This window comes from Anticarsia gemmatalis, chromosome 10 (genome assembly GCF_050436995.1).
Source record: "Anticarsia gemmatalis isolate Benzon Research Colony breed Stoneville strain chromosome 10, ilAntGemm2 primary, whole genome shotgun sequence".
Taxonomy (NCBI): domain Eukaryota; kingdom Metazoa; phylum Arthropoda; class Insecta; order Lepidoptera; family Erebidae; genus Anticarsia; species Anticarsia gemmatalis.
Genome location: NC_134754.1, coordinates 11693485 through 11718748, shown reverse-complemented (window position 1 = coordinate 11718748; position 25264 = coordinate 11693485). Strand labels below are relative to the sequence as shown.

At 34.3% G+C, this 25264-nt stretch overlaps 1 protein-coding gene across 2 annotated transcripts in view; it reads left to right on the top strand.

The window, feature by feature from the left end:
* LOC142975884 (max dimerization protein 4-like) overlaps positions 1-25264 on the top strand; it is a 323192-nt gene that overhangs the window by 287016 nt on the left and 10912 nt on the right. For both annotated transcript variants that reach the window (XM_076119009.1, XM_076119008.1), the window contains exon 5: positions 11943-12180. In XM_076119009.1, the coding sequence (XP_075975124.1) occupies positions 11943-12180 (238 nt within the window). The remainder of the gene's footprint in view (positions 1-11942; positions 12181-25264) is intronic.

Below are 25264 nucleotides of genomic sequence, written 5' to 3'. Positions count from 1 at the left end.
CGACTACCGTCAAATTAGGATTGGGGCAATATTGACGATACCGGTCTATTTTGTACCGTGACTTACTTTTCTAGCTTACGATTTAAACGTCAAATTGTTGAATAAAGTAAAATAGAAGTGAAAGATTGATATGAAGTATAAATAAAGCTCAACATGAAATATATTTCGCAAATGTACTTTACTCCATTGCGAATACAAACAAATTCGTATCATATCTTTTCATAACTGCTAACGTTTAATATACAGGGAAATTTGTTACAAAAGAAAACCTAATTTTAACTACTGCAAGAGGGCGATTTTTTTCTCTCCTACACTTTTTCATGGGAAATTTAATAAGCGAACCAGTATCAATGGGAAGGGACCGTCATAAGACCCCGGATATTCTTTTGGGCGCATTAGTCAAAAAACTGTGTCGCCTTGAAAAATGAACGATGATGAAATTAAACTTGGACAAAAGACTTTATATTTCATTTTTTTATGATATTTTTGTTGTTAAGTGCATTTTTCTGTTATACGCTACGCTCCACTGAACTTTAAATTTTGAATAAACCATTGGCAATTTCACAATAGCATTATTTTCATAACACTGTATTATTTGCCTACGGTATTGTCGTAATAACTAACAGTTCATAATAAAATATCTTCTTACAATAAAATGAAAATCAAAAGCAACACACATTCATACCCAAATCAATATCAATTGCTATTAAATTTGACTCCTCGATATTTCACGCTCCGTTCGTTTCACAAAGACTTCGACAACCTTTGTTACTGTATCCAAAAATTGTATTATTGGTCGTTAGCCAACTACAATACACAAAAAAAGATTCTCCTAACGAAGAACAAAAAAATATATTTCGCTTCAGTAATCACATATAACGAGTGTTTATTTACTTACATACCTTTATGTATTACATCTTTAGGTACTTAAACGGCGTATACAATCGAAACGGGACCCTTGAAACGTTCAAATTATATTCAGTATTACGTAATATCTCGGGTGATAGACAAAGCATTCGTGAGCCCTCTCCCGTTTGAGACGAGATTGAGAGTAAATTGTTCTAATTAACACGGATGGCTCAATGAAATTACGAGTATAATGATTACAAAGAAAATTATTACAATACCTCTAAAGCATCTACAAAGGGAACGTTTAAATAAATATTCAAATCTGAAATGCCTTTCATTGTTACTATAAACTGTTTTCTTGTGCCTATTATGAGGTGCTTCGCTGGTTCCGCCCCAATGAGGTTTTCTTTAAAGGCTGTACATGACAATTGTTGTTATTTAAACATGCACGGCGTGGCCCCACATGTCCGCGACACAGTACATTTACGTTACATTTCCCGGCTTCCCCTGCAATCTTTCCCTCCACGATATCGATGTCGTGATTTATTTTTGTTTTCACGTAGTTGAATAAGTCGGAATTATAAGGTTGGGACCGCGTTATGGCCCATAAAACCTATAATGACTCGCCCGTGCCGCGCAGTAGGTAGTATTTATTTAAAAAATTACCTGCCGCCTTTGGTAGGAAAAAATAATTGTTTTTGTGTAGGTGTAAATTCGAATGAAATTGCTCCATCAAGTATATATTGAAAATGTGGAATGAAGCTTGAAGAAAATAATAATTATACTGTTTAAATAGAGGAAAATTACTCGCCTCGACAAAATGAAAGTATTTTATTATTAATGCTGAATTCCTTTATTCTAAAAACATCGTCTGTCTTGAAGAAAGGCTCATTAGCCAAGTTAAAGTTAGTATTCATAACGTTAAACAGATTATATCTTCATAACTGACTCAGAGAAACCTTCAGTGCTCAGTACTAGAATAATTTAAACTTTTTTCCTCGCGAACATAAAAGTTCCGAGAGAAATGTTATTTATTTAGTAAGCAGAAATGTTGGGCTTAAGGAATCTATTCGCTGAAACCTTAGCAACTCACAATTTTATTAAATAAGAAGAAAGAATAAAAATAGAATCGTTCCTTCAGATAAATAAAATGGTGAAACGTAATATACGAAATAATTGAAATAAAATGCCTTATTATGTATTCCCGTGTAACGATGTCAAATCAACCCTTGGAGCTACCGTTTGCCGTTTTTCCCGAACGTGACCAAGTATCAGATGTATTATCAGAACTCTGAATCTGCCCAATTACAGGCGTCGTAATCTCTTGTTATTTATAATTCAAGCAAAAGCACTGAGTATATTGTTATTGGTCACGTTTCTCTAACCCCAGCGTTTAAATATGTTGAACACCTTGCGTTTTAGCTCACGGCTTCATCGTGACAAATGTAAAGAGCTTTTTGTTAGCTTTACTGATTAAACGAGATACGTGTTCCTAATTTTATAGGGTAATGCTACATTTGGCTTTAATTCATCGTGAATAAACACTTATTTTACAACAATGCTCATCATTGTGTACCAGACACATGAGAGCCTCATAATATAATTTACAGAATATATATCTCTAATTCAGACAATAAGGCGGCGCTTTAAGCCCTAACTTCCTGACACACCTACCTATCGTTAAAATGAGATAACTGGGGAACATTGGTGAAAAGGACCGGCAGGTGGCATTCGACAATATCGCGCGGGTGAAACAATGCGAGATCGGGCGGCGAGAGGTGCGGGATGCTCGCAGAATGGTTTATCAAGGTGTTTGGACCGTTGTCTCGGTTGTAACTTCGCTTTATTGCGTTATCAGACGATGTTAGTACCGCTCAATGTGGGTGTGCCACAAGGTGTGAATCTTGGACCGTTGATGTCTATACACACAGTTATACCACGTGTTCAGATGAAAGCTAATTTATGTCTATAAAAAATGCATTGCGCACACTATTGTGCTAGAAACACAAAACGGTACCTACTAAAGAACTTACACAATTTCGTGTTCAAACACTTAATCGTCAAGGGAACTTATTTCAGACGTAGTTTGAACGCGTCAGAACTCCTGTGGGGCAGACAATAAACTAAACGTCAACTGCGATCCCTTACTTCCTCCGCATTCATAGCTCATTCGCCTGTTTTGCATATTACAGAGGTGTGTATAAAACAATGGTACAAAATTTCACCGCGCCTGAAGTGGGATCCGACACTTAAGTGGGGGAGGGAGTGGGGTGTAGGACTCGACGGAGAGCGTCACGTGTGTCGCTCCACTAATTGAGCGTAAAGTAAACCGCTGTCAATGAAGCGATGCGTTATTATTCCAAACTCGCTTCACCAAATATTATTTGTCAAAATCGTTTGAGAATTTCAGCTTTATGTCGACGTGATACGGTCGGCTTTTAATTAAGTTCGTAGAGGATTATCGAAAGCGTTTTATTATTATACTATGAATTTTCAGAGTGTATGAACCTTGGTTGTGTATTACGAGGGCGTGTTTCAGACTCTTAACTACCTAACAATGTTAAGCAAATTGATGAATTATCATTTAGTTTGCCATTAATTAATTACATTGGCGAATTCAGTAGGAGTTTTCACAGCGCATAAGTAATTAAAACGGCCACTATAAATAGGCGAGCGAACGAATCTAATATGTTAATGGTGCTACACTTTGTTTAGTTCAGCCAATTTATTGTTTCGGAGAAAACATACGGCTATTGATAGGTGACGTACAAGTTGATTACTACTGATTTAAGACTTATAGGATTTCAATAGAAGTAATTACATTGACTTTTGAAATGATTACGTCAGTTCAATCAATTTGATTTCAAGACTTTATTACTATTAAACTAAGGACTTTATCTATCCTTTTAACGAACCTTTTGATACCAATTAGATACTTTTAGTTCAAAATCAAATTCATTATCAACACTATTAATGATCTTGAAAAAGACGTTTTATTACTAGTGTAGAATAAATTTTGTCGAATTATTTCTTTGCTTTATTTGCAAATTGATTAAGATTTAACAAAAAATTATGCCCAATTCAACATTTATTTGCGTCCATAATTTGAAAAAGCGTCCGCGGCAACCGCTTGGCAGTACGTTTACAAACTTAGACCGTTAGTCTGATTAATATGCAGGACTAATTAAAAGGCATCGTCATTAACGCGAGCACATCGCAACTCGTGGGAAACGGCACTTTTCATTTACGTAACGTCGAAAACAGTCAAGGTTTAGCCAAATTGTTGATCGCTTAGAATTCCAAATGTCGTTACAATGAAGCCCTTATTTTAATTTGAAGGTAGTGCTTAATCTGCCTTGTAATTTATTGAGGTGCATGCCCCGGTGTTGGGACTACCTTTGATGCAGGGTTTACGAGGAAATGCTTTTGATGATGTTCTATCAAGTGTATAGTGTCGTTAATTTTGAGTTTAAATCCTTTTACAAATAAATTAATTCTTCTTTCATTATCACAATTTATTTATGTAACGTTTTCCATAGTGATTTAAATCTAAAATGTAGACTAGTTTACAAATACTCCACTATTTAAGGCACATTAGAAATCACGGAACCCAAAATTATGTCTACATATTGTCCTAACAAAAACCATTTAACACATTACTTGCCAAACCGTTAACACATTAAACAGTTACGATTAAACAAGGAAACATAGAAGACACTCATTCATCAACATTAGAGACTTAAACACCAAACACGACACACAAACTACCCTTGAAACCCAGACGTCATATAACTCAAATGATTACTTGCAAACTGCCCTTGCATCCAAATTACTGTCCTTTAAAACAAATTAAGGGTTGTAATCAAGACAGATTCGGTAGACTTGTATTCCTAACGCTCTACGTGATGTGCTATCGAACATCGTAAATACTGAGACGTGCTCTTTTAACAACGTTTAATGGTTCCACATAGATTCTGATTTTGAGAAAGGTAAAAAGTGGTGGAAGTGCTACCTAAATTGGAATTAGTAAATGACTATATTACAGTTAATATTTTTAGTTTTGCAATCGGTTTCACACTGTATAACATATTTTACGCGACTTTGCGACAACTTGTCAATTATGAAGAAAAGTTTCTGTATTATAAATCTTCAACATCATTGTTCTTGGTAGCTAAATCAGATTTTGTTTTTGAAATTACTTCATATTCTGTCATATATTATCAAAAGATTAATTCATAATTACATCTTTCTTAGCATCATATCTAAAGATTTTCATAATTTCTCTACCTTTTATAGGCATATTTGTTCATTAAAAGTCAGTCATATAATCTAAAGAAACAATTTATTTATAAACCTCATATTTTATAGCACTAAGCTATCACTAACACGTCGTCCCGATATAGTGACATAGGTACAAACCACAACCTTTGCTTTATCGATTTAACGTCACAGTTTGAGCGCGGAACGATTCAGAATTATGTCATATTGCTATATTGCTATATATTACGGATTACTGGTGGTATCCAACCCTCGTGTTATTGCTCGCTATTTATTTTTTACGACCGTCGCTTCGTTTAATATCAGTAGATTTCGCCTCTCCAAATAATCCACTCGTATCGGGCGACCACTAAATTTCAAACAATCTTGATACTTTGCATTTACGGATTTATATATTTTTTTATGGTTGGATATCAAATATATTTATTTATTTAATCAGAAAATTCTTTATATAACTAAAATATGTTTATGTACAATTTTCCTATTTCAATGTGTCATTACCTATAAATAAAAATGGCCGCGACGATTCAAATCATTAATTTATTTCCACAACATGAAACTTAAGATACTTACCATTTGTTTAATCGACAATTTCTCAACAAAACTCTGATAATTTATAACCTTCTAAATACCACATACATATTCAAAAGCGAAACAGAATTAAACCGACCGAAAGAAACATCGCGAAAGGTGGAACACTGGAATCTAAGCATGCAAATTTCGAAGCTGATGAATTTTAAACAAAATACTTGGGAATATCAGATATAAGTTAATTGGTTATTAGAAAAGTTTTCCAATCTGCATGAAGAATGGGCCTGTGGCGGGAATTTTTCGTGGCCCTGTGAAATATAGGCTGAACATTGTTTATTTAGGCAAACTTGATGGTACACGCCCGCGGTGCTCGCTTCGTTATATTACTGATTGACCTTGTTACAACTGAGGAGATACTTTGTTTTATGTTATTTTTAGATTAATTGACAAAAATGTTTATGTGGTACAAATGGGAACTCAATGTGACAGTCAAATATCTCAATATTATAATGTAATGAGTCTTAAATGTTATTGAAAATTAAGGATTAGGATACCTTATTTGTTTACCCAATGGTTTTTGAAGTAATTCGATCGAAACCTCAGACAAACAGATATGGTATCGTAACCTTTAATTTTCATTACATTATAATATTACGTGTACAAGTCGCGAGAGTTTAAAATCGTTAAATCAAATCTCTATTAAGTCTGAAATTATATTCTTGCAGAAATTGGAGTTAGATAAAATGTGGCCTATGAATGCCTTTTGGTCTATTTATTCCTTGATGCAATTAGGCAGGTAAAAAAAAACATTCTGTTCTATCTATGCAGCAGTATAGCTCTCGCAGCTGTGAGTGCTTCAAGCACTTTTTTATCCACTAGCAACGAGTCTCTGTATGTCTGATTAAATCCATTAGCTTGCAGAAAAATACCTTCGTTGCGATATCTAAAATTAGACATTATCCAGCACACATTTCTGTGAAACATACTAGTTCAATTAGCACTTATATTCTCTTTCATTTCAAGTCCAAACAGTCGTCTTTTTGTCGACGACAGACTTTTTTTATCATAAACTTCGTCATAGCTTTATATTAGCTTTTGTCTCTGACTTCGCTTGCATTTAATAAAACTTTTAGTGCCTTTACTCCTTTGTGGATTGTGAAGAATTTCTTCTTTATTAAGGAAGATTTCATGCACTACATTTTTGTTATTTATTCAAAAAAACACTGTCTCGTCGGTCTGTGAGTGTTTCCGACTGCTAACCCCAAGGTCTCGGGTTTGATGCTCCGGTCGATATAATGTTTATTAATGAAATGTAAATGGCCTAAATTATTTTAGTTTTCAATAATTTTGTACTATTTGAAATCTGATTCCAATATCTATCAGATATGACCTTTCAGGTAATTTTTCATAATTAGTGCTTGTCATTGTACTAAAATTAGCTTTTTTTATAGACGATTAGTGATGTGATGACATGGCAACATTAATCAGGTCATTTTTTATTTTGTGGGACATAAAAACTGTGACCATAAATAGTGTAAACGATTCACGCTGACGACACATAAATTGTGTTGATGGATTTTAATTGTGCTTACACAATCGCTTAATTACCCATTTCTGTGATCTATTTATGGTATGAGGAATATTAAATGATTGTACTGCGTTGGGTTACTTTGATATTTTGACGTAAACTAGAGTTTTACTTATGAATCTATTGATTCTTTTGAATACTGTATTTTGTTTGGCACTTTGTCCGTAAACGGGATACTAATGAAGGAAAAAGCCTGTCTGGTTTGTTTTTTAATTAAGCACGGTATTAGAAACTGCTGTCTTTATTTCTAACGATTCATTTTTAATGTCAAAAACCCGTCTATTCAAACTCGGAACGTCAAATGTCATAACCGTTCCAAAAAAACCAAAACACGAACGCGTTTGAAAATCGAATTATTCATCTACCCACAATTTTAAATTCGCAAAAGCATTTAAAATTGGAGTGCAAAATAAGGGCGGCTGCGGACGTCGCGAACCGTCGGCTGAGTTGTGGCAGATTTATTACGAGATATATCATCTAAGGCCGCCTGCAGACTCCCACTGCTGATCTCGGCCAAAATTAAACCATAATATGAGATTTTTTATAGTATCCTGTTTTCGTTTTGCGGGTGGAAAAATAAATTGGGATTTGAATGTTTTTTTGCTTTCGGTATGTTGTAAAAATGTTTGTGTGAATAAAATGTATGATATGTGCATTAACTAATGTTACTAAAGTGGGATATACATTTTCATTTGTTTTGAACGTATTTCACAATTTGCTATCGTTATACATACGTAATTTCACGCATTTTCAGTAGGCAGAGAAAATCATAAAATAAAATTTGATATTCTTCATAAATAAAATACACCTAACTTCTCTATATTTGAAGCTCGGTACAAATAACATCAAAAGGATACCTACACAATACAAGTGTAAAACAAAAGGAAGAAATTCATCGAGTGTACAAGTTGTGGAACTCATACAATTCTCATTTTTTCTCCGCGGGTCGGTCCCCAGTGTATAAGACTCTAGGAAAAGCCATTTACCTAAGAGCCTGACAAAATCGCCTACACCCCGTCGTGTAGGGGAGATGTTTAACTTTTACAAATGGCGACGGTTTAATATCACGGCTTTAATATCGTAAGACAGGGTGTGTAGTAATTGATTGAAGCTAAAATATGACCTCTGGGAGTATCTGTATAGTGAAATAAAAACAGCGCAAAAATTGCCAAAGACTAAGCTTCCCAAATATGATTTGCTTTTGAAGATCTTCAAGCAGCGGCCTAAAGATGCAGAACCAATTACTTCAGATAGAGTTTGTATCAAAAAAATTCGATCCTTGTTATAAAATATCTCCCGCAAGCCTAGTCGCTGTTGATAACTAGTAAAAAATGTACAGTAAATAAAAAAAGTCTCTCATTTATTGTATTTTACTTTTATTTTTATTTTTCTCTATCAGTTGTCAGTTGACGTCTTGTAACTATGATTCAATTTAATTTAATATTACGTTACTCGATATTTTTCAACAATTTCTCTTGTCTTTGAAATACGAAGTAACGAGAAATGTCTCAGAACATATCGAATGTCTCATTTTCAGTTCTCAGGTTCAGTGTTCTGGCCTGGAAGATGTTTCAGAATTCTAAGAATTAACCTGGATATATCCAAACTTAAAAAAATCACCTTTTATATAAAACTCTCCGTAAAATTTTGTACGTATAGTAGTTTGTACGTATTTAGATTGATGATTCTTGTGTCGTGATTGTTTTCGACATTATCTAATTTAGTCCATTGAAATGTTACATCAGTTTTACATTTCTTAGAGGACGCAATTTTATTTTTGGAACATTTAGGGGGGGTCAATAGAAGCTTAACTTGAAGTTTGTGGGGTTGCCACTCTTGTCCCCCGGCCGCCATCTTGGAAAAGGGGGTGGAAACACTTTTTTCGCTATATCTCAGAAACTATGCGTCTTGCAATAAAATTGTAAAAGCATAATTTGTAGCAAATTATTTTGCCTACAAATATGATGAATAACGTTTTGCCCTAAATTAACAATTAAAGAAGTTATAAGCAAAAAAGTGCAATTTTATTTATAACAATTTTCTTTATTGCTCTATAACTTTTTTTGACGACAGCCGCGCGGATCGATCTCTGAGGTTAAGCCACGCTTGCCGAAGTTGTTCTGTGGATGGGTGACCATCTTACACATATCGAGTTCCTTCGTGTTTCGGAAGGCACGTTAAATTGTGGGTCCCGGCTGTCATTTTCGAAGATCTTTGACAGTCGTTAACAGTAGTCAGAAGCTTGAAAGTCTGACAACCAGTCTTAACGGAGGGTATCGTTTTATATCCCAGATAACTGGGTTGTGGAGGTCAGATAGGCTGTCGCTCCATGTAAAACACTGATATTCAGCTGCATCTGGTGAGACTGGAAACCGACTCCAACATAGTTTAGAAAAAAGGCTAAGCTAATATGTATAAATACAAAAAAATTCCCTCAGACCAATCTTGTAGCGTATTTTTCGAGAAAAATTTATCCCTATAATTTTTTTCACCTTCATTAATTATAACTCAGTAACAGCGCTCCGAAGTAGACCGGATTCGGAAAGAAAATTTTTTAAAAAATAAAATCACTTTTTTGCTTATAACTTCTTTAATTGTTAATTTAGGACAAAAAGTTGTTTAACATATTTGTAGGCAAAATTATTTGCTACAAATTATGCTTTTACAATTTTATTGTAAGACGCATAGTTTCTGAGATATAGCGAAAAAAGTGTTTTCCAAGATGGCGGCCGGGGGACAAGAGTGGCAACCCCACAAACTTCAAGTTAAGCTTCTATTGACCCCCCCTACACGTTCCAAAAATAAAATTGCGTCCTCTAAGAAATGCAATATTCGGCCCTCAAATTGTAACATTTCAATGGACTAATTCTGCCTGGATAAGATTGGCATAGGATCGGATGTGATATAGACAAAGAGAGGCCTATACCTACCTAACTTGAGTTAGAATTGGGCTGTACATACGTTTCGAACATACGTTCGTAATGAACTCTTCATAGCTTACGTACACACAAGTGATAGACAGGAATATCAAGTTCGAAGTAATCCGATTTCAGTCCATTTCTTGCTCGTCGAACTATTCAAAATCTAATCATTTATTCATTTAGGTCAAATATTAACGCTTATATGGTCGTTACAATTACTGAATCTACCATAAGCTTGGAAAGGCGGGTAGAGCCTTATGAGAAGAGCTAGAGAGAAACTCATGGCCACTCTTTTCAATCGCCAAAAGTTTTACAATGTGGTTGATACAATAATTGATCATGCGGGGAGCTGCCAACAATCAGCGATATATGTATATAGACTAAACGACAATTAAAGAAAATGATTATAGCTCGGTTACTCGTACGGTACTTCTACGGAAATCAGATATATTATTCTACTCTTTACTTTTACTCCATGATTCAACCTATTCTTGTACCTGTCTCAAACGGGTCAGCTTTTTAAACCTCCACATTAAATATTCCTAGTTCATTCATATAATTTCCGCAACTCACTTAGTTAAAACACGATGTTGAAATAATAAATTTATTGTTGTGTTACATACTGTACGAGTTATTACACGTCAATATTGAACACAGCACTCAACACATGTGATTAATTAGTACAAGTATTGTTCACACGTTCAGTTCAACAATAACAATACCTGCTTGGTTTTACTCTAATAATTGCTTGTTGAAAAGTGTCTGTTGAAATGGGAAAGTGGTTTAAAGGCTAGTAAATTAACAAAGATTTCCACTGATAGATTTAGGTTGTCAACTTTGCCTAAATCCATATCCATTCTAATATTATAATGCGAAAGTAACTCTGTCTGTCTGCTACTCAATCACGCCTAAACTACTGAACCATGAAATTTGGTATGGAGATATTTTGATACCCGAGAAAGGACATAGGCTATATATCATCACGCTACGACCAAAAGGAGCAGAATACCAGTAATTAATGTTACTAAAACAGGAAAAAAATTCACCCATTCTCTCTTATTGGACGCAAGCGAAGTTGCGCGGGTCAGGTAATACATAATATTATAATTGTTTACCCGACGTTTCGATCGAATTGTCTCGACCGTAGTCTCGGGCTGACTCAGTCATTGCACTGAGTGACAATTAAACTTTAATTTTCAATCGCGTTTAACCCCCGTTACATGCTCACATATAGTATTATGTGTACGAGTCGCGAGAGTATAAAATCGTTAATTTGCTAAAATATTTGGACAAAATATATTACAGCTTTCTGTGTAAAGATGGGTTAACGCTCTAGGACACTAAAGCAACTTTTGTCAAAGGAGGTAGTTTTAGTCCTGTTTGAGCTGGAAGGTAACCTAGAAAGTTTGGGATCTCCCTAGGGCGGTGAATCAGAAGTTTTTCCCTGATATTGTCATTTAGACAGTTGTTAACTCAGTTCATCTCTTTATTTTTTTTTCTTTTACCCATTACTAGGCAAGGGTCTCCAAACGAAGGAGGGGTTAGGCTTTATGTCCACCACTGGCCAAAGTGCGGATTGGGGACAATTTTAGGCATGCAAGGTTTCGTCACGATGTTTTCCTTCACCGTTACTTTGTAAAGTCATTGGTGTGTAACTGTTGCCTCGGGTTCGTACCGTCGGTCACATGCGTGGGAGGTGCCAACTTACACCACTCGGCTTCCACTTTATCAATTCCAATAAATGCAATGACTAAATCAACACACATCTATTGCAGAATTTGGAAGAACGGGAGAAGAGGCACGTGGGTCACAAGGAGCAGCTCGCGCGGGAGCAGCGCTACCTGCGGCGGCGGCTGACGCAGTTGTGTTCATCGTCGCGCAACGTGTCGTGCTCGATGGAGGAGAGCTCGATGACGCACGCGCACGCCACGCGCGCCGACTCGCTCTCCTCGCTAGAGTCATCGTCAGGCGTGTCCACGGCCGACCGGTCGCCCTCCTCTGTGTCTGAAAGTGGTGAGTGCTTTTACTCAGTAGGCTTAGATACTTTAGGGTATAGGTAAAATTTGAAGTTGTGTTTAATATGAAGTCTGATTGGAGGTTTGGTGATGGATAGGACAAGTGAAATGAACTGCAGTTCCAAAATGTAATTTGCGTTCGTTTGAAACTATACAGCAGCAAAATATAATAAAACTAGCTGACCCGCGCAACTTCGCTTGCGTCACATAAGAGAGAATGGGTCAAATTTTTCCCCGTTATTGTAACATTTTTTACTGCTGCTCTGCTCCTATTGGTCGTAGCGTGATGATACATAGCCTATAGCCTTCCTCGATAAATAGGCTATCTAACACTGAAAGAATTTTTCAAATCGGACCAGTAGTTCCTGAGATTATCGCGTTCAAACAAACAAACAAACAAACAAACTCTTCAGCTTTATAATATTAGTATAGATATAACCGCAAATAAAACAATGTACGCTCTAATGAGAGACACGACACTAATCAGCTTTGTCGCCAAAAAATTCAATTATTTCCCACAACTAACTAATCCGTACTAACAAACGTATAAACACTTCCCAAACGTAATTATTTCCTTCACAAAGAAGGATTTTTGGAAAATTAAAAACAGCGGTGGTAACAAAGCAGATTAAAACGTGGCGCTTCTAATGAAAAAGGAATAAGCTGTGACTGTCTACTGGCAACTAACACAGCCGCTGAATGCAGCTGAAAGCCGCTGGATCTAGCGAAAAGCCGCTGAATTGAGTAGAAGCCGCTGAACATAGCGATGTAAGCCGCTGTGTATCAGCTGAAAGGAACGGGGCCATTGTAAGAGGCTTAGAGGAGTGGCCGCTAAAGTAGCGTTCACTTGTTGATTGAGTTTCGTGTTTTGTGTATTGTTGATGGAATTTGATAGAGCTTTAAATAATTTAGCATCAAATATCGTATTTCCTATTAATTTATCAGACGCATCTAAAGCCATTTAAACATTTCAGTACTCAATATATCTATATCAAATGACAGGCCAACCCTACCCGTATTGGGTGAAGTAATCTCATCTGAATATTATCACAGTGTTTCTTAACCTAGCCTAAGCATACAGATAAATGTAAGACAAATATTCTACACAACAATTTATAAATTCAAAACTCTCTCTCTAAGGGTTTCCTCCATTTAAAAAATACTTGGAACATTTAAATACTAAATTAAAACATAATTTTTAGTCTGTTTCTTGGTCGGTACCAAAGAAACAAGGCAAGAATTTCATACACGTATCATGAAATTCAATACACACGTCATCACATCATTCAATCATCAGCATTCCTCAATAAATCTGTGTCTTTCCCGCGATTTTTATGGCCTACTTAAGGGTGCGACCGGCCTACACTGTTACCTTTTATTTATGCATTAACTTTAGCAATTTAAGTGTCGCCACCACACTTCTCGGCAGCCATCTTTTCTTTTGTGATGTCAGACTTGTGTCATATATCTTTGTTAGACTATATTTATATATATAGAAGTTATTCTCATTGGAAATTGTCTATGTGTGGAAATAATTTGAAAGTTTAGCTTCTGTTGTTCAAATAATACGGGCTGGAAAATCTGTTTTTTTTTTAAAACATTGATTGAATATAAATTGAAAATATATAGCTAGTCTTTGTAATGGGAAAATTAACTTCCAAAATCATTAAAGCGATGTTATAAACAGCTTGACTATAAAAAAACATAATTACCCAATAACTTAACTCTTCTGTCTTCAAAACAATCACAAATCAAACTTTACAATCACCGCCGCCAGATGGCGTTGTACCGAAACCACTTTACAATTATTGGTCAAAACTAAAACAATCTATTACATCACTATCTTAACTCCTTAAACTAAGACAATATGTTTATTATTGTTTATTCACTATTAATCGCATCATCAAGTCCTTCATACCGCATTTGGTTTATAATTCGCAATAAGACTATATTTATGATGATCTAAGGATCTTGCGTCTCGCTCTCGCACGGCTCTTTGGAACATTTATATGTTGATGCGGCACTAAAAATAAATATTTGCATCTCTATTGAATGTTTAGGGTAAACAGTGTTTTGAGTTTAGTTTCGTATTGAGATGTTAACATACGGTGTTTTGTTGATTTGTTTATGTTTTTGTGAAACATATAGGTTAGGAAAATAGAATTCTGCGATGGTAAAGCTTTAGTACATGAAATAGGTCTTAGTTCCTTATTAATTCGTCAAAAAGCGGGGAATTTCAAAGGCACCTTTAACTTGACGACAATTATTTCAATTTTAGTAGCATAAATATTGCGTGTTTGATAATACTCAAAAAATGAGTGCATTTAATATAGCATCTGCCCATGAACTTGACAACAATATTATATTTCAATTTAATATCCAATAAAAAGCTATCGATCCCTTATTTTAACAACAAACATGTCCATTCAATAATCCATCAAATTCACTATCACATAATTAACTCAGGATTCGATGCAATTAATCCAAACACACAAAACTGGACTTAAAAAAGAAGTTGATAAGGTTGAAAATTTACTGTCGTTGTAAGGGTCAGCTCGCTAATTAAGGGCGCGCTCACACTGCCGACGGCTACAGAAATCGCATTACTGTAATCGTATCGGTGTAGTGACGCGAAACGCGACCGTCCATGCTAGAATATTGCGTTATGTGCACGCGTTACAACACAATTTTGTCGCAAAAATTTTGACCAAATGTTTTTCGTGTTTCGCCCGGTTTGTTTAGTGTTTTTTGTTTTTGTTTTCTCGTGTAGAGTTTGTTTTGAAAATGTTTTTGAGAAAAGATGATTTTGTATTTTTTTATTAAAATTTATGTTTTTTACTATTGCTAGTTTATTAGCTTCTTTGATATCACTATTAAAATAATATATTTACGAAAAAAAATTTAAAGTCATCTTAAAACAAAATGTTTAAGAAAGTACCTAACAGTCTTATAAACCAATTAATTTAAAGCTCAATTTTAAATACTACATGTTAATACTTAATTACATGATACTTTTACTATATTACTTCTACAGAACTCCTTAGTAAAACAAAAGTTACACAACATCATACCAACACAACGGTTAAACAAACTACAACTGGTTCAAGCTCTCACACTGAATAGCAGAAATTAATTAAAATTAAAAACTACTTACGCAGCGAATCGAACGGGAATCAATTCAATAGTGCTTATGTTTGTTTGTATGTATGGCCTTGTTTGTTATTCAGATCTCGACGTATTAATTAATGGATGTGACTTCAGAGAATTAATTGTTTTTTAAAGGTGTTAATACTGCTAATCCTTTCGGTTTTAGTGGGTACATGTATAATACCGCACATGTTATATTCGAAGCTTGGGTAGAGGTATATGATAGAAGAATAAAGGTGTATGTTTTCCCTTTAATAATGTAAGTCTCAAGTAAATGAGAGCCTGTACTCATATACCGGGTACATTTTGAAACTCCGAACTACTATTGAGAAAGTCTTATATTAATAAAAAAAATACATTCTTATGGAAATCGAACATGAAACCTCGTGATCAGGCGAATACACTACCGTCCAGATAATAGAGGTAGTCAGACTCTTGGCTTATTCGATTAAGTTAAAATTTCAATTATGATAACATCAAATTTTACTGCAAACCAAATAAAAACGTTAAATATCTAAGAAAAATACAAAAACCATTACCTAATAATATTTTACCTGCAATAACGAACAAGTTTCACTGAAATAACTTACGACTGTAATATTCCGCGGAAAGAACAACAAAACATATAAACACGACTCACTGAACCACACACAATTACCTGAAAACAAATAAATATACTTTATTTCTTTATCATACTACCTCCATGTTGAATTTCCTGTCATTTTCTACCTTTGCTGTCTCTTAGAGAATGATGAAGAAATATCTGGATAGTACATTTTCTACGAATTATGTTACTAGACTTTAGACTTTAGGCTTTGCCCGTTTGGACTTTCACCCTCGCGAAGTATAATTTCAAAAAATCCTCTCTTAGTTCTGCTCTACACTTCCTAAGGAATCTGTGTTAGTCAGTCACTCAGTAACGGAAGAGTTTCATAAAGCAGCAACATTACTATTTTTTAGCAAAAGCAGTTATAAAACAAGGTATCTTAAACCATTAATTTTTGTAACACATACAGAAACATCACAAATACAGAACTTAATAACTAGTCAATACATTTATGTGCAAATAAGGGCAACAGCTCAGTATACGCTGTGCTAGGCACAGCACTGATTTTCAGCTGCTTAACTTTTATTGACCTAATTATTATTGAAAAGGAATAGTTTTGTTACGTAAAAATAAATAAACATAACCATTTCTGTCCCATTGTTGGGCTCGGTTCTTGTCCCGTAATGAGAAAGGGGTTAGACTGAGACCAGATCTTTAAATCAATACCTAATGTAAAAAAAATATCACTACTTACATAGATAATCCCATACAAAAATATACGAAGCTGTTCAATATTATTCATACATTTTACATAAAAACATTAATTCAAACATAATAAACGTACCGTCTATTCATTACTAAAGTTTACGAATTAAAACCGTTAAAACCGGTAAACATTATGAATTATGTGCTCCCACCTCTATAATGGTGGTAAATTACCGGAATTTCGGTAAAATATCCCGTTTAATATCGGTATGAATGGTCCTACGGTTCAAAAGAGCATGTAAGCGTGTATTTTCAAGTAAAATTTTTGTTGTAAATTAATTAGAGGGAAATGAGAGATGTTGGAAAACCTTTTTATAAATAAATTTCGTTTGTATAGCTCTTTATGTTTGATGGCCAGTGACCATTAGTGGACGTTTTCGTTTATTTTAATAGGTTTACAGACCTTTCTGTCCTTCTTAACTTATTCATATTTTTGAGAACAAATTTTTATATTAGGGATTAAATTATGGCTTCGTTGTTTTGTGGTTTTATGAAGGGATTTTCGAATAAATTGAAAACTTCGTATGAAAACTATTGCTAACAAAAAAAATCTTACGATATTCGTAATGATAAATAAAATATTTCTTTGCAGATATATTTTAATAGCTGACCCGCGCAATTTCGCTTGCGTCACTTAAGATAATCATAATTTTCCCCGTTTTTGTAACATCTTTTACTCGTACTCTGCTCCTATTGGTTGTAGCGTGATGATATATAGCCTATAACCTCCCTCGATAAATGGGCTATCTAACACTGAAAGAATTTTTCAAATCGGACCAGTAGTTCCTGAGATTAGCGCGTTCAAACAAACAAACAATCAATCAAACAAACAAACAAACTCTTCAGCTTTATAATATTGGTATAGATAATTTTACGAATAAAAAAAGAATATTTCGACAAAAACCTATATACGGTTTCTAGGTGTCGGTGGTTACAGCCTGCACAATAAAGAAAAAAAAATGCTGGAAAAAGATCTCTACCGTACTAACCAAGTTTAGAGACTTTATAATTAATATTAATATTTACTCTTATCTACTTACAAGTAATTTCTTTAATAAATAGCTATACAAAAAAGCATATAATTCTTATATATTTCTACTCACACACTGACTCAATACCTTTTCTCAAGCCATTTCCAGTTTCCCATATCTATTCGTACCGTCATTAGCGCGGGTGATTTACCGACTCTTTCCCTCCCGTTTCAACACATATATCCGTCTCACTCTAGCTTTATTAATTACGGTGCTCATATATTAATGTTTATCTGCAAATATGTGTGATTTTCTTAGGTTTGTTGATAAGGGAGTGTGAGATAGATATTCATAAAGATTTTATTGATATTTTTTTGTATTGTTGTATTCTTTCTCCTATGGCGCAGTTGGTAATGTAAACGACTGGTGATCTCGAGTTCTGGGGTTCGATACCGGGTCGGACAAAGTGTTATTGGAATTTTCAAATTATATTTAATTATTCACAAAAGTAACCTGGAGTTTGGTGAAATGACACATATGGCAAACGGCTCGAATACTTACATGATACTAATATTATACATTTCAATGTACATAAAATACACAATATTTCTTGCAAAAATATATTTTAAGAACCAGAAAGGAAAAGTCTCACTTCTCTGAGAAAAGAATAGCTACATCGTTTAGGGGAAAAATCACCGGATTATCTATACCTAAGGCGAAATTATCAGATCAAGGGCAGCAAAAAATTGTAGCAATAACTCAAAAAGTAATGTATATTGGCGTTGGAAAGGGACGGAAATATATAGGTTTTGTAAGTTTGATAGAGAGAGAAGATAGTAGGGAATGGCTTTTTTTCTGTTTTATGAAGATATTGTATCAAACTACACTTAGGTTTCTATATCTACAACTTATTAGTTATAGGTGATTTCTTTAAATAATATGACTTATATACTTAAATGTAATTGCGGATACACATTATATAACATAATTACTCACATAAAATCACGTTTTTTTCCCATCGGGGTAGGCAGAGACCATAGAACGCCACTTGGTATGATCCTTACAAACATTCCTTGCCTCATTCATATCCATACGTCTTGTCATACAGTACCGCTGGTTACAAGTACTAAGCACCACTATGATATAACATATTCGAAACATTAACTGATGTTATTAACATATTTACCAAACATAGGTACATATATCTCAGAAAGATGAATTATTATTATAGAAAGATAGCTGAAAGGTAAAATAGATCTTTATAAAACGAATTATTTTAGTCTTTCGTTAACAATTTAACAACAAACACATATAAAAATAACATACCTGAAAGAGGAACCCAAAACCTCTCATTCAAAAGTCATACTTAAACCCACTAAGCTACAAGTATACTTCACTCAATTTCATCCAACATTTTTTTTATTCTCTTATAAAGAGCTTTAAGTTTTTCCTTTTATATTCGGCCAGCATTTTCCGAGTTTTAATTTACGAATGCTGAATAATTGAAGGAGGTCGAAAATAGGTTTTATAACGCGGCCCGTGTCAATGTCCGTTATAATTTGGGATTCAGTTTAGATCGGTTTATCCCAGCGCTGGGCAAAAGATATCGTTTCAATGACGTTTGAAATATAGATTCGGTTTTGCTGGGAAAATTCTTGGAAACGTAAATTTGATTTTCGTTACCGGTATTGGATTTTCTTTGAATTGTAGTTATTGTCGTAATTTTAGATCCTGTTACTAGGACTACCTGAAAAAGCAGCTTTCCAAATAATAAGATTTTTTCTTCCTCTGCGTCGCGTCAGTGCGAATAACTTACATTAAAGTTAAGTTAAATTAATTGAACTTGCATATATCTTGTGTTTTCGTGTAAACTACTTTGCAGCTATAAAAATCTCATAGTTTTTATAAGAACTTAACATCAAAATCTTAAACAAAAACCCCCTTCCTAAGACGCAACATTGATTGATATACCAACACAGAACTTTACTCAAACAGCCAAAGTTTCACACCTCGCGTGTCCAGGTATCATGTAGCTATGCCGTGTGGAAGCACCCTTACTTCTGATAAGCCTTCCGTGTTCCGCTGTTATCAGTCCCTGGGAGGACTTGGGGGGTAAGGGGGAGGGGGGGTTGAAGGCGTCGAGGCATGCGGCCGCTAATTACCACAACTATCCAACTTTAATTAGGTCGCACTTGTTTATGCTGTGCTCCGGGACATTTCATGTGCAATGCTGATGTGGGTAGTTCTCTTTGCGGGTTACCGTTGGATTTTCAAATTGTGAATGTTCTTTATTAGGATTTGGAACGGTGTTTGTTGTAAAATAACATTTCGAAATTTATTTTTTGTTAAGATTAATGTCAAAAGCGAAATATTAAAAATACATCAAAGACATTTTTTACTTATTAAATACGTTTCACAGTTTAATAATCTGTTAACAATTTTATTATCTAAATTAATATAAAATTATTAATTTAAAATATGTTTTTAAGTCTTTAGAATAAAAAGGATTTTCAATCTAGACTTTAAGGGTCTAAAATCCAAATTGCAAAAACAATGAAAAATCTAAGTTACTGTACCAAAATTGCTTTATGTTACAATATCTTTAAAGCCTGAACTAACATAACAAACTACTTATCATCTCACACACAACTACAACATACTTCAACATTCACAAAACATCTAACTTATTCCTTTTAAAACTAAGATTTTACAAGAAAACGTTTATATAAGAGAATTTACAATAGAGAGATCAAAGGCTTTTCCTTCATTAGGTTCCCGAGAAAAATGGGCATTAACGTCCTTAAGTAAGATCAGATCAGGAATAATACGCTCGCAACGATGCGCTTGATATATTATGAAAATATACTTATTTGTACATTGTACTGCAATTTGAAAGGAAAGTTCCGCTTTTAGGAAGAATTTAAGGCTTGGCTTAACCGGTTTTGTATTTAAGTTTGTTTTTTAGATTTTAAGTAATTTTTTGTGTAGTGTGGTAGATTAGTTTGGTTAGTTATTATATTTGCTAATATGGTGCCGCTAGCGGATGATTAATTTCGGAGACAGTAGTGTAAATCTGTAACTGCAACTATCTTTATGCTAAATTCGTCAAATGTGTGGTTAAGCGGTGAAAAGTAACAAACTGACTTACTATGGGTAAAAATCACTTTCAGTCTAATCTTTTATTAACTTGTTGCATAACGGTTAGTATATCAAAGTCTTGCGAAAAATATAGCAATAAACTACCTGAATTTCAAAGAGTTGTTAATATCCTAAAAGCTTAAGAATCATATTCAGAAATAAATGCATCATTTCGTACGTGTTGCAAATAAATAAATAAATAAATATAAATAAATATTGTTGGACAACTCACACACGGTCATTTGGTTCCAAACTAAGCAGAGCTTGTACTATGGTAACCAAATAACTGATAAACATACTTATATATTTCTAAATACATACTTATATAGATAAATTGACAACCAGGCTCAGAACAAATACATATAATATATATATACTTGAAGTGAGCTTAACACTGTTCTCAAAGGAAGGCTTTAACTTTCACCGACAGCCTTCGTAGGCTTATGTTGCTTTCGTATTGAATTTATTTTATAACTCGTACAAAAATTTTGTTTTATTTTATACCTTCTAAATTTACAAAACTTTCTTTCTTTTTAAAATAACTATTTGGCACATTTAATTACACCGTTATAAGACCTTCCATATTGTATATTTAAAACTATAATTTCAGCATCGAAATCATTAAATATAAAAGAGTGTTTTGTCCTTTCGTTGATTTAAAACTGCAGAACCTGTTTTGATAAAAATATGCGAGATGGACATTGTTTTCCGGGAAAGGATATAGAAAAAGAGAGAGTAGATGAAGATCTTTAGTGATTTAATTTCATGTTTTAATTAACACATCTGCTTAAACGAAACTAAAACTAGATTATAAAAAGAAGTAGAGTAAGACAGGATCTTTTATACCATACTTAAATAACAATCAAAGGTATAAAATAGAATACATACGAAAGCACTAGACACTATCTAGATCTAGAACAGTTGATATTAAGTTAGTACAACGAGTAGGAACGGTCGCTCTAACAAGAGAACGACCTGAAGACACTAAGTGTAATGCGATCATGACACTGATTCTATGAAACGTTCGCTTCCTACAACCTATTTTGTGGAGATATTCTTTTATAAGACAGGTTTGTTGTTTATTACAAATTAAAGTTATATTACCAAGCTGCTCATGACGCAGTACAGGAAGTACCACTGCATTAGAAGGTCGTGGATTCAATCCCCACACGAAACAAATGCGTATGCTTTTTAAATAGTTATTTAAAATCTGATTATAATTTTTGTTTGTTTGTATGAACATAAAAGAAAAAGAGTCAAAAGGGGTATTTTCACCATACTTTCAAAACAATCTTATCTCAAAAAGATACATATTTATAGATTATATATACATACAAAAGCACTAGACACTATCTAGATCTAGACCAGTTGATATTAAGTTAGAACAACGAGTAGGAACGGTCGCTCTAACAAGAGAACGACTTGAAGACACTTAGTGTAATGCGATCATGACACTGATTCTGTGAAACGTTCGCTTCATATAACCTATTTTGTGGAGATATTTTATTATAAGACAGCTTGTTGGGACATACCTTTGTTTATTGCAAATTACCGTTATTTCCAAAGTGGTCGTGACGCAGTAGTTACTATGTTATTATTACACCGCTCAGTTTGTTGGTTCGATTCCCGCACGATACGAATACTTGTAATCTTCAAATAGTTTGTTTTGAGTCTAAATATAACTTTATCTATTATTTATATGCTTTTAAACAATTACAATTTTAAGCAAAGAAAGAGTATTTTAAATTAAAATATATAGTTAATATGTATCTAGCCTCTAACGGTTGTATCTAAATCAGGTCCAACAAAAATGCCGAAAAGTTTACAAAGGACAAACTTGACAATCGAAAAGCCATTCTCACTAAGAATATTTGACAAAAAGAACTTCCAACTAAACACAATACAAGACTCATCCCATATCGATCCTGCTTCATCCTACCTATTCACTGAACAGTGAAAAACCCAGCGAAAAACGCTGTGAAAATAACTTTATCAAGCATCCAAGTACTACAATTAATGAACTAACTTGGCCTTTCATTTCGAAAACTAATTTAAGAGAAAGGCCCTCTAATATTAACGTTCCAAGAAATCAGAATACAATTCAAAGGGAAAATTAACTAAATTGAATAGTACGATTTTGTGAATGTTTTAGTGCTGTCCCTTATTTCCCTAGTCTCCCCCCGACCTGCCGTGTACGATCTAATTCGCCCTTCAATTTCAATGGAATTCAATTTCCTTACGCGTCAAATGTCTTACGAGATCCTAATTTTACGCAAATAGGTTACTGTATTTTTCCCTACAACCCGACTTTCTCATCGAAATTGAAAAGATTTTTTTTGATATATCGAAGACGTTTTTATAAACGCGTATTTAACAGACGTTCGATAAAACGCGTACCTATTCGATGTGTACGTATTTTAACGTAATAGAATATTAAAGTGCTCCAACGTTAATGGCGCCCAACGTGGGACGCGGAACAAAAAATAACGTTTTTCTTTTTGAATGCTCGCAATTTACCTCTTGATATTTTCCTGGTATATCCATCACAGGCTCGAAGTCATCTCCGATTCCCTCCTCTCGGCCAATCGTCGGATGAATTCCCCGAAGCAAAACAAATAAATAACTAAAACTTGTGGAGGTGCAAACGCCACAGACTAGGGTCTGTGACGTCACGACAAAATTTATTTGCTACGACAAACAATCAGTAAATTATCGGAAAGAGATTTATCGTGCCTCTCGGAGGGGACAGGTGTCGTCGTGGTATAATATAGCCATAAATATTTCATTAATTATACATGTTCTTTTCGGGCGGCGCTTTATTTTCGCCGGATTCGTTTTTGATGTGGGTTGTGGAAAAGTTACCCTTTTGGGTCTTAGACAACTTGTTAGTGCTATGTTTTTGTATTGTGTTCAGATAGAATTGATTACAAGAATATATTTTCTGAATATTGAAATGAGAAGAACAGACATGTTATGATCGTCAGAGACTGTAGTGTATATTTTTTGTGGAAATCGACGCGTTTCTTTCAATATTAAGTTATTTTCTTCCTTCTTTTTTATCGCGGCACTGTGTAAATAGAGATACATAGGAAGCACAGTACGGTCGCAATGTAGAGTAATTTATAAAAGATTACTGTATACTACATCCAAATAGAGACAAAGAGGTTTTATTTAATTTGTAACGTGCACTACAACACGTTGTTACCGTACCTAAGGCATTATTAAAGAAATAAAAAGAGAGACATTTAAGGATTTATACACAACACGACCAAAAATATGACTCCATCATTTGTCGTACCCATCAAGAACACAAAACACCACTTTACTTAAAGCACAAACCATTACATCTCACATTTCCATATCTCTTATCTCGTTCCAACAATACCTAAATACGTTATATATTCATGAACCCATCAACTAATAGATACGAGAGGAGTTAATAGCCGTATTAATATATCAAAGTGCGATATATAAAGGCTTATGTACATCTCGCTAAGGCGTAATGGAGCTCGGCAGACCGTTACAGCCCGTCACGCTTGTTATCCTTAAGGGCTTTCACTCACGACGTTTAGAACGCGCTGCCGACGCGCTTCTAACGCAAATAAGATTGGTATCCAAATAGCTAAAACAGAGAAACTCCCTCATAAAGATAAATTGACTTTCTAAAAATAAGCTGAATAGAGTATGAAAGACGCAGTCATAAGAATAAGACATCCAAAAGCCGTATTGACACGACACGTCTCAGTAAACTCGGGAAAAGCTATCCATACTGCTATAAATGCGAAAGTCTGTTACGCCTTCATGACTAAACTGCGTTTTCATTTTAATTGGATGGCATATAAGCCTGGATAAAATACAAGCTATTTTAACATTATCATAGTCAGCTAGATATTCAATATTTTGCAACATTATCGCGAAGCTAAATGTATTTGCGAGTCTTGCTATACAGTCGCAAATCGCCGGCTCTCGGTCGCAGTGTGTCTCTCCCCTTAGTAAGGTGAACTCCGCCTTAACTCCCAGTAGATTTGAAGTTAGGTTTACTTGCTAAGTGGTTAACTAAAACTGAATTAGACTTGCAAAATGTAAGGACAATCTATCGTGAAGTCTGAAGCGATAAATGGGAGATTAACTTCATTTCCCTTAAGATTTCAACTGTATTACACTGGCATTTCAATAGCTGTACTAGTTTTAATGCTAAAGCTGATTTACTTTTAGTACTAAATGACTGTTGCTAACAATATTTATATTCTAATTACTTACTTTTGTGACTTGTGTCTCTTCACGTAATAATTAAAAGTATGATTATTTTCAAATTGCAAGGGTAATTTGTTTTCATTTTGTCGTTCTATGCGTTCATATCTTAAACAGTAAAGCATTTTAACATTTGTTGCTGACTATATATTAGAGCGTATAAACATCCTCCTAAGTAGCTACTCATTAACGTGTAACCAGCAAATAAGAAAAAGATAACTACGCCTTCCACTGTATATAAACTGCTAAACACTAACTTGTAA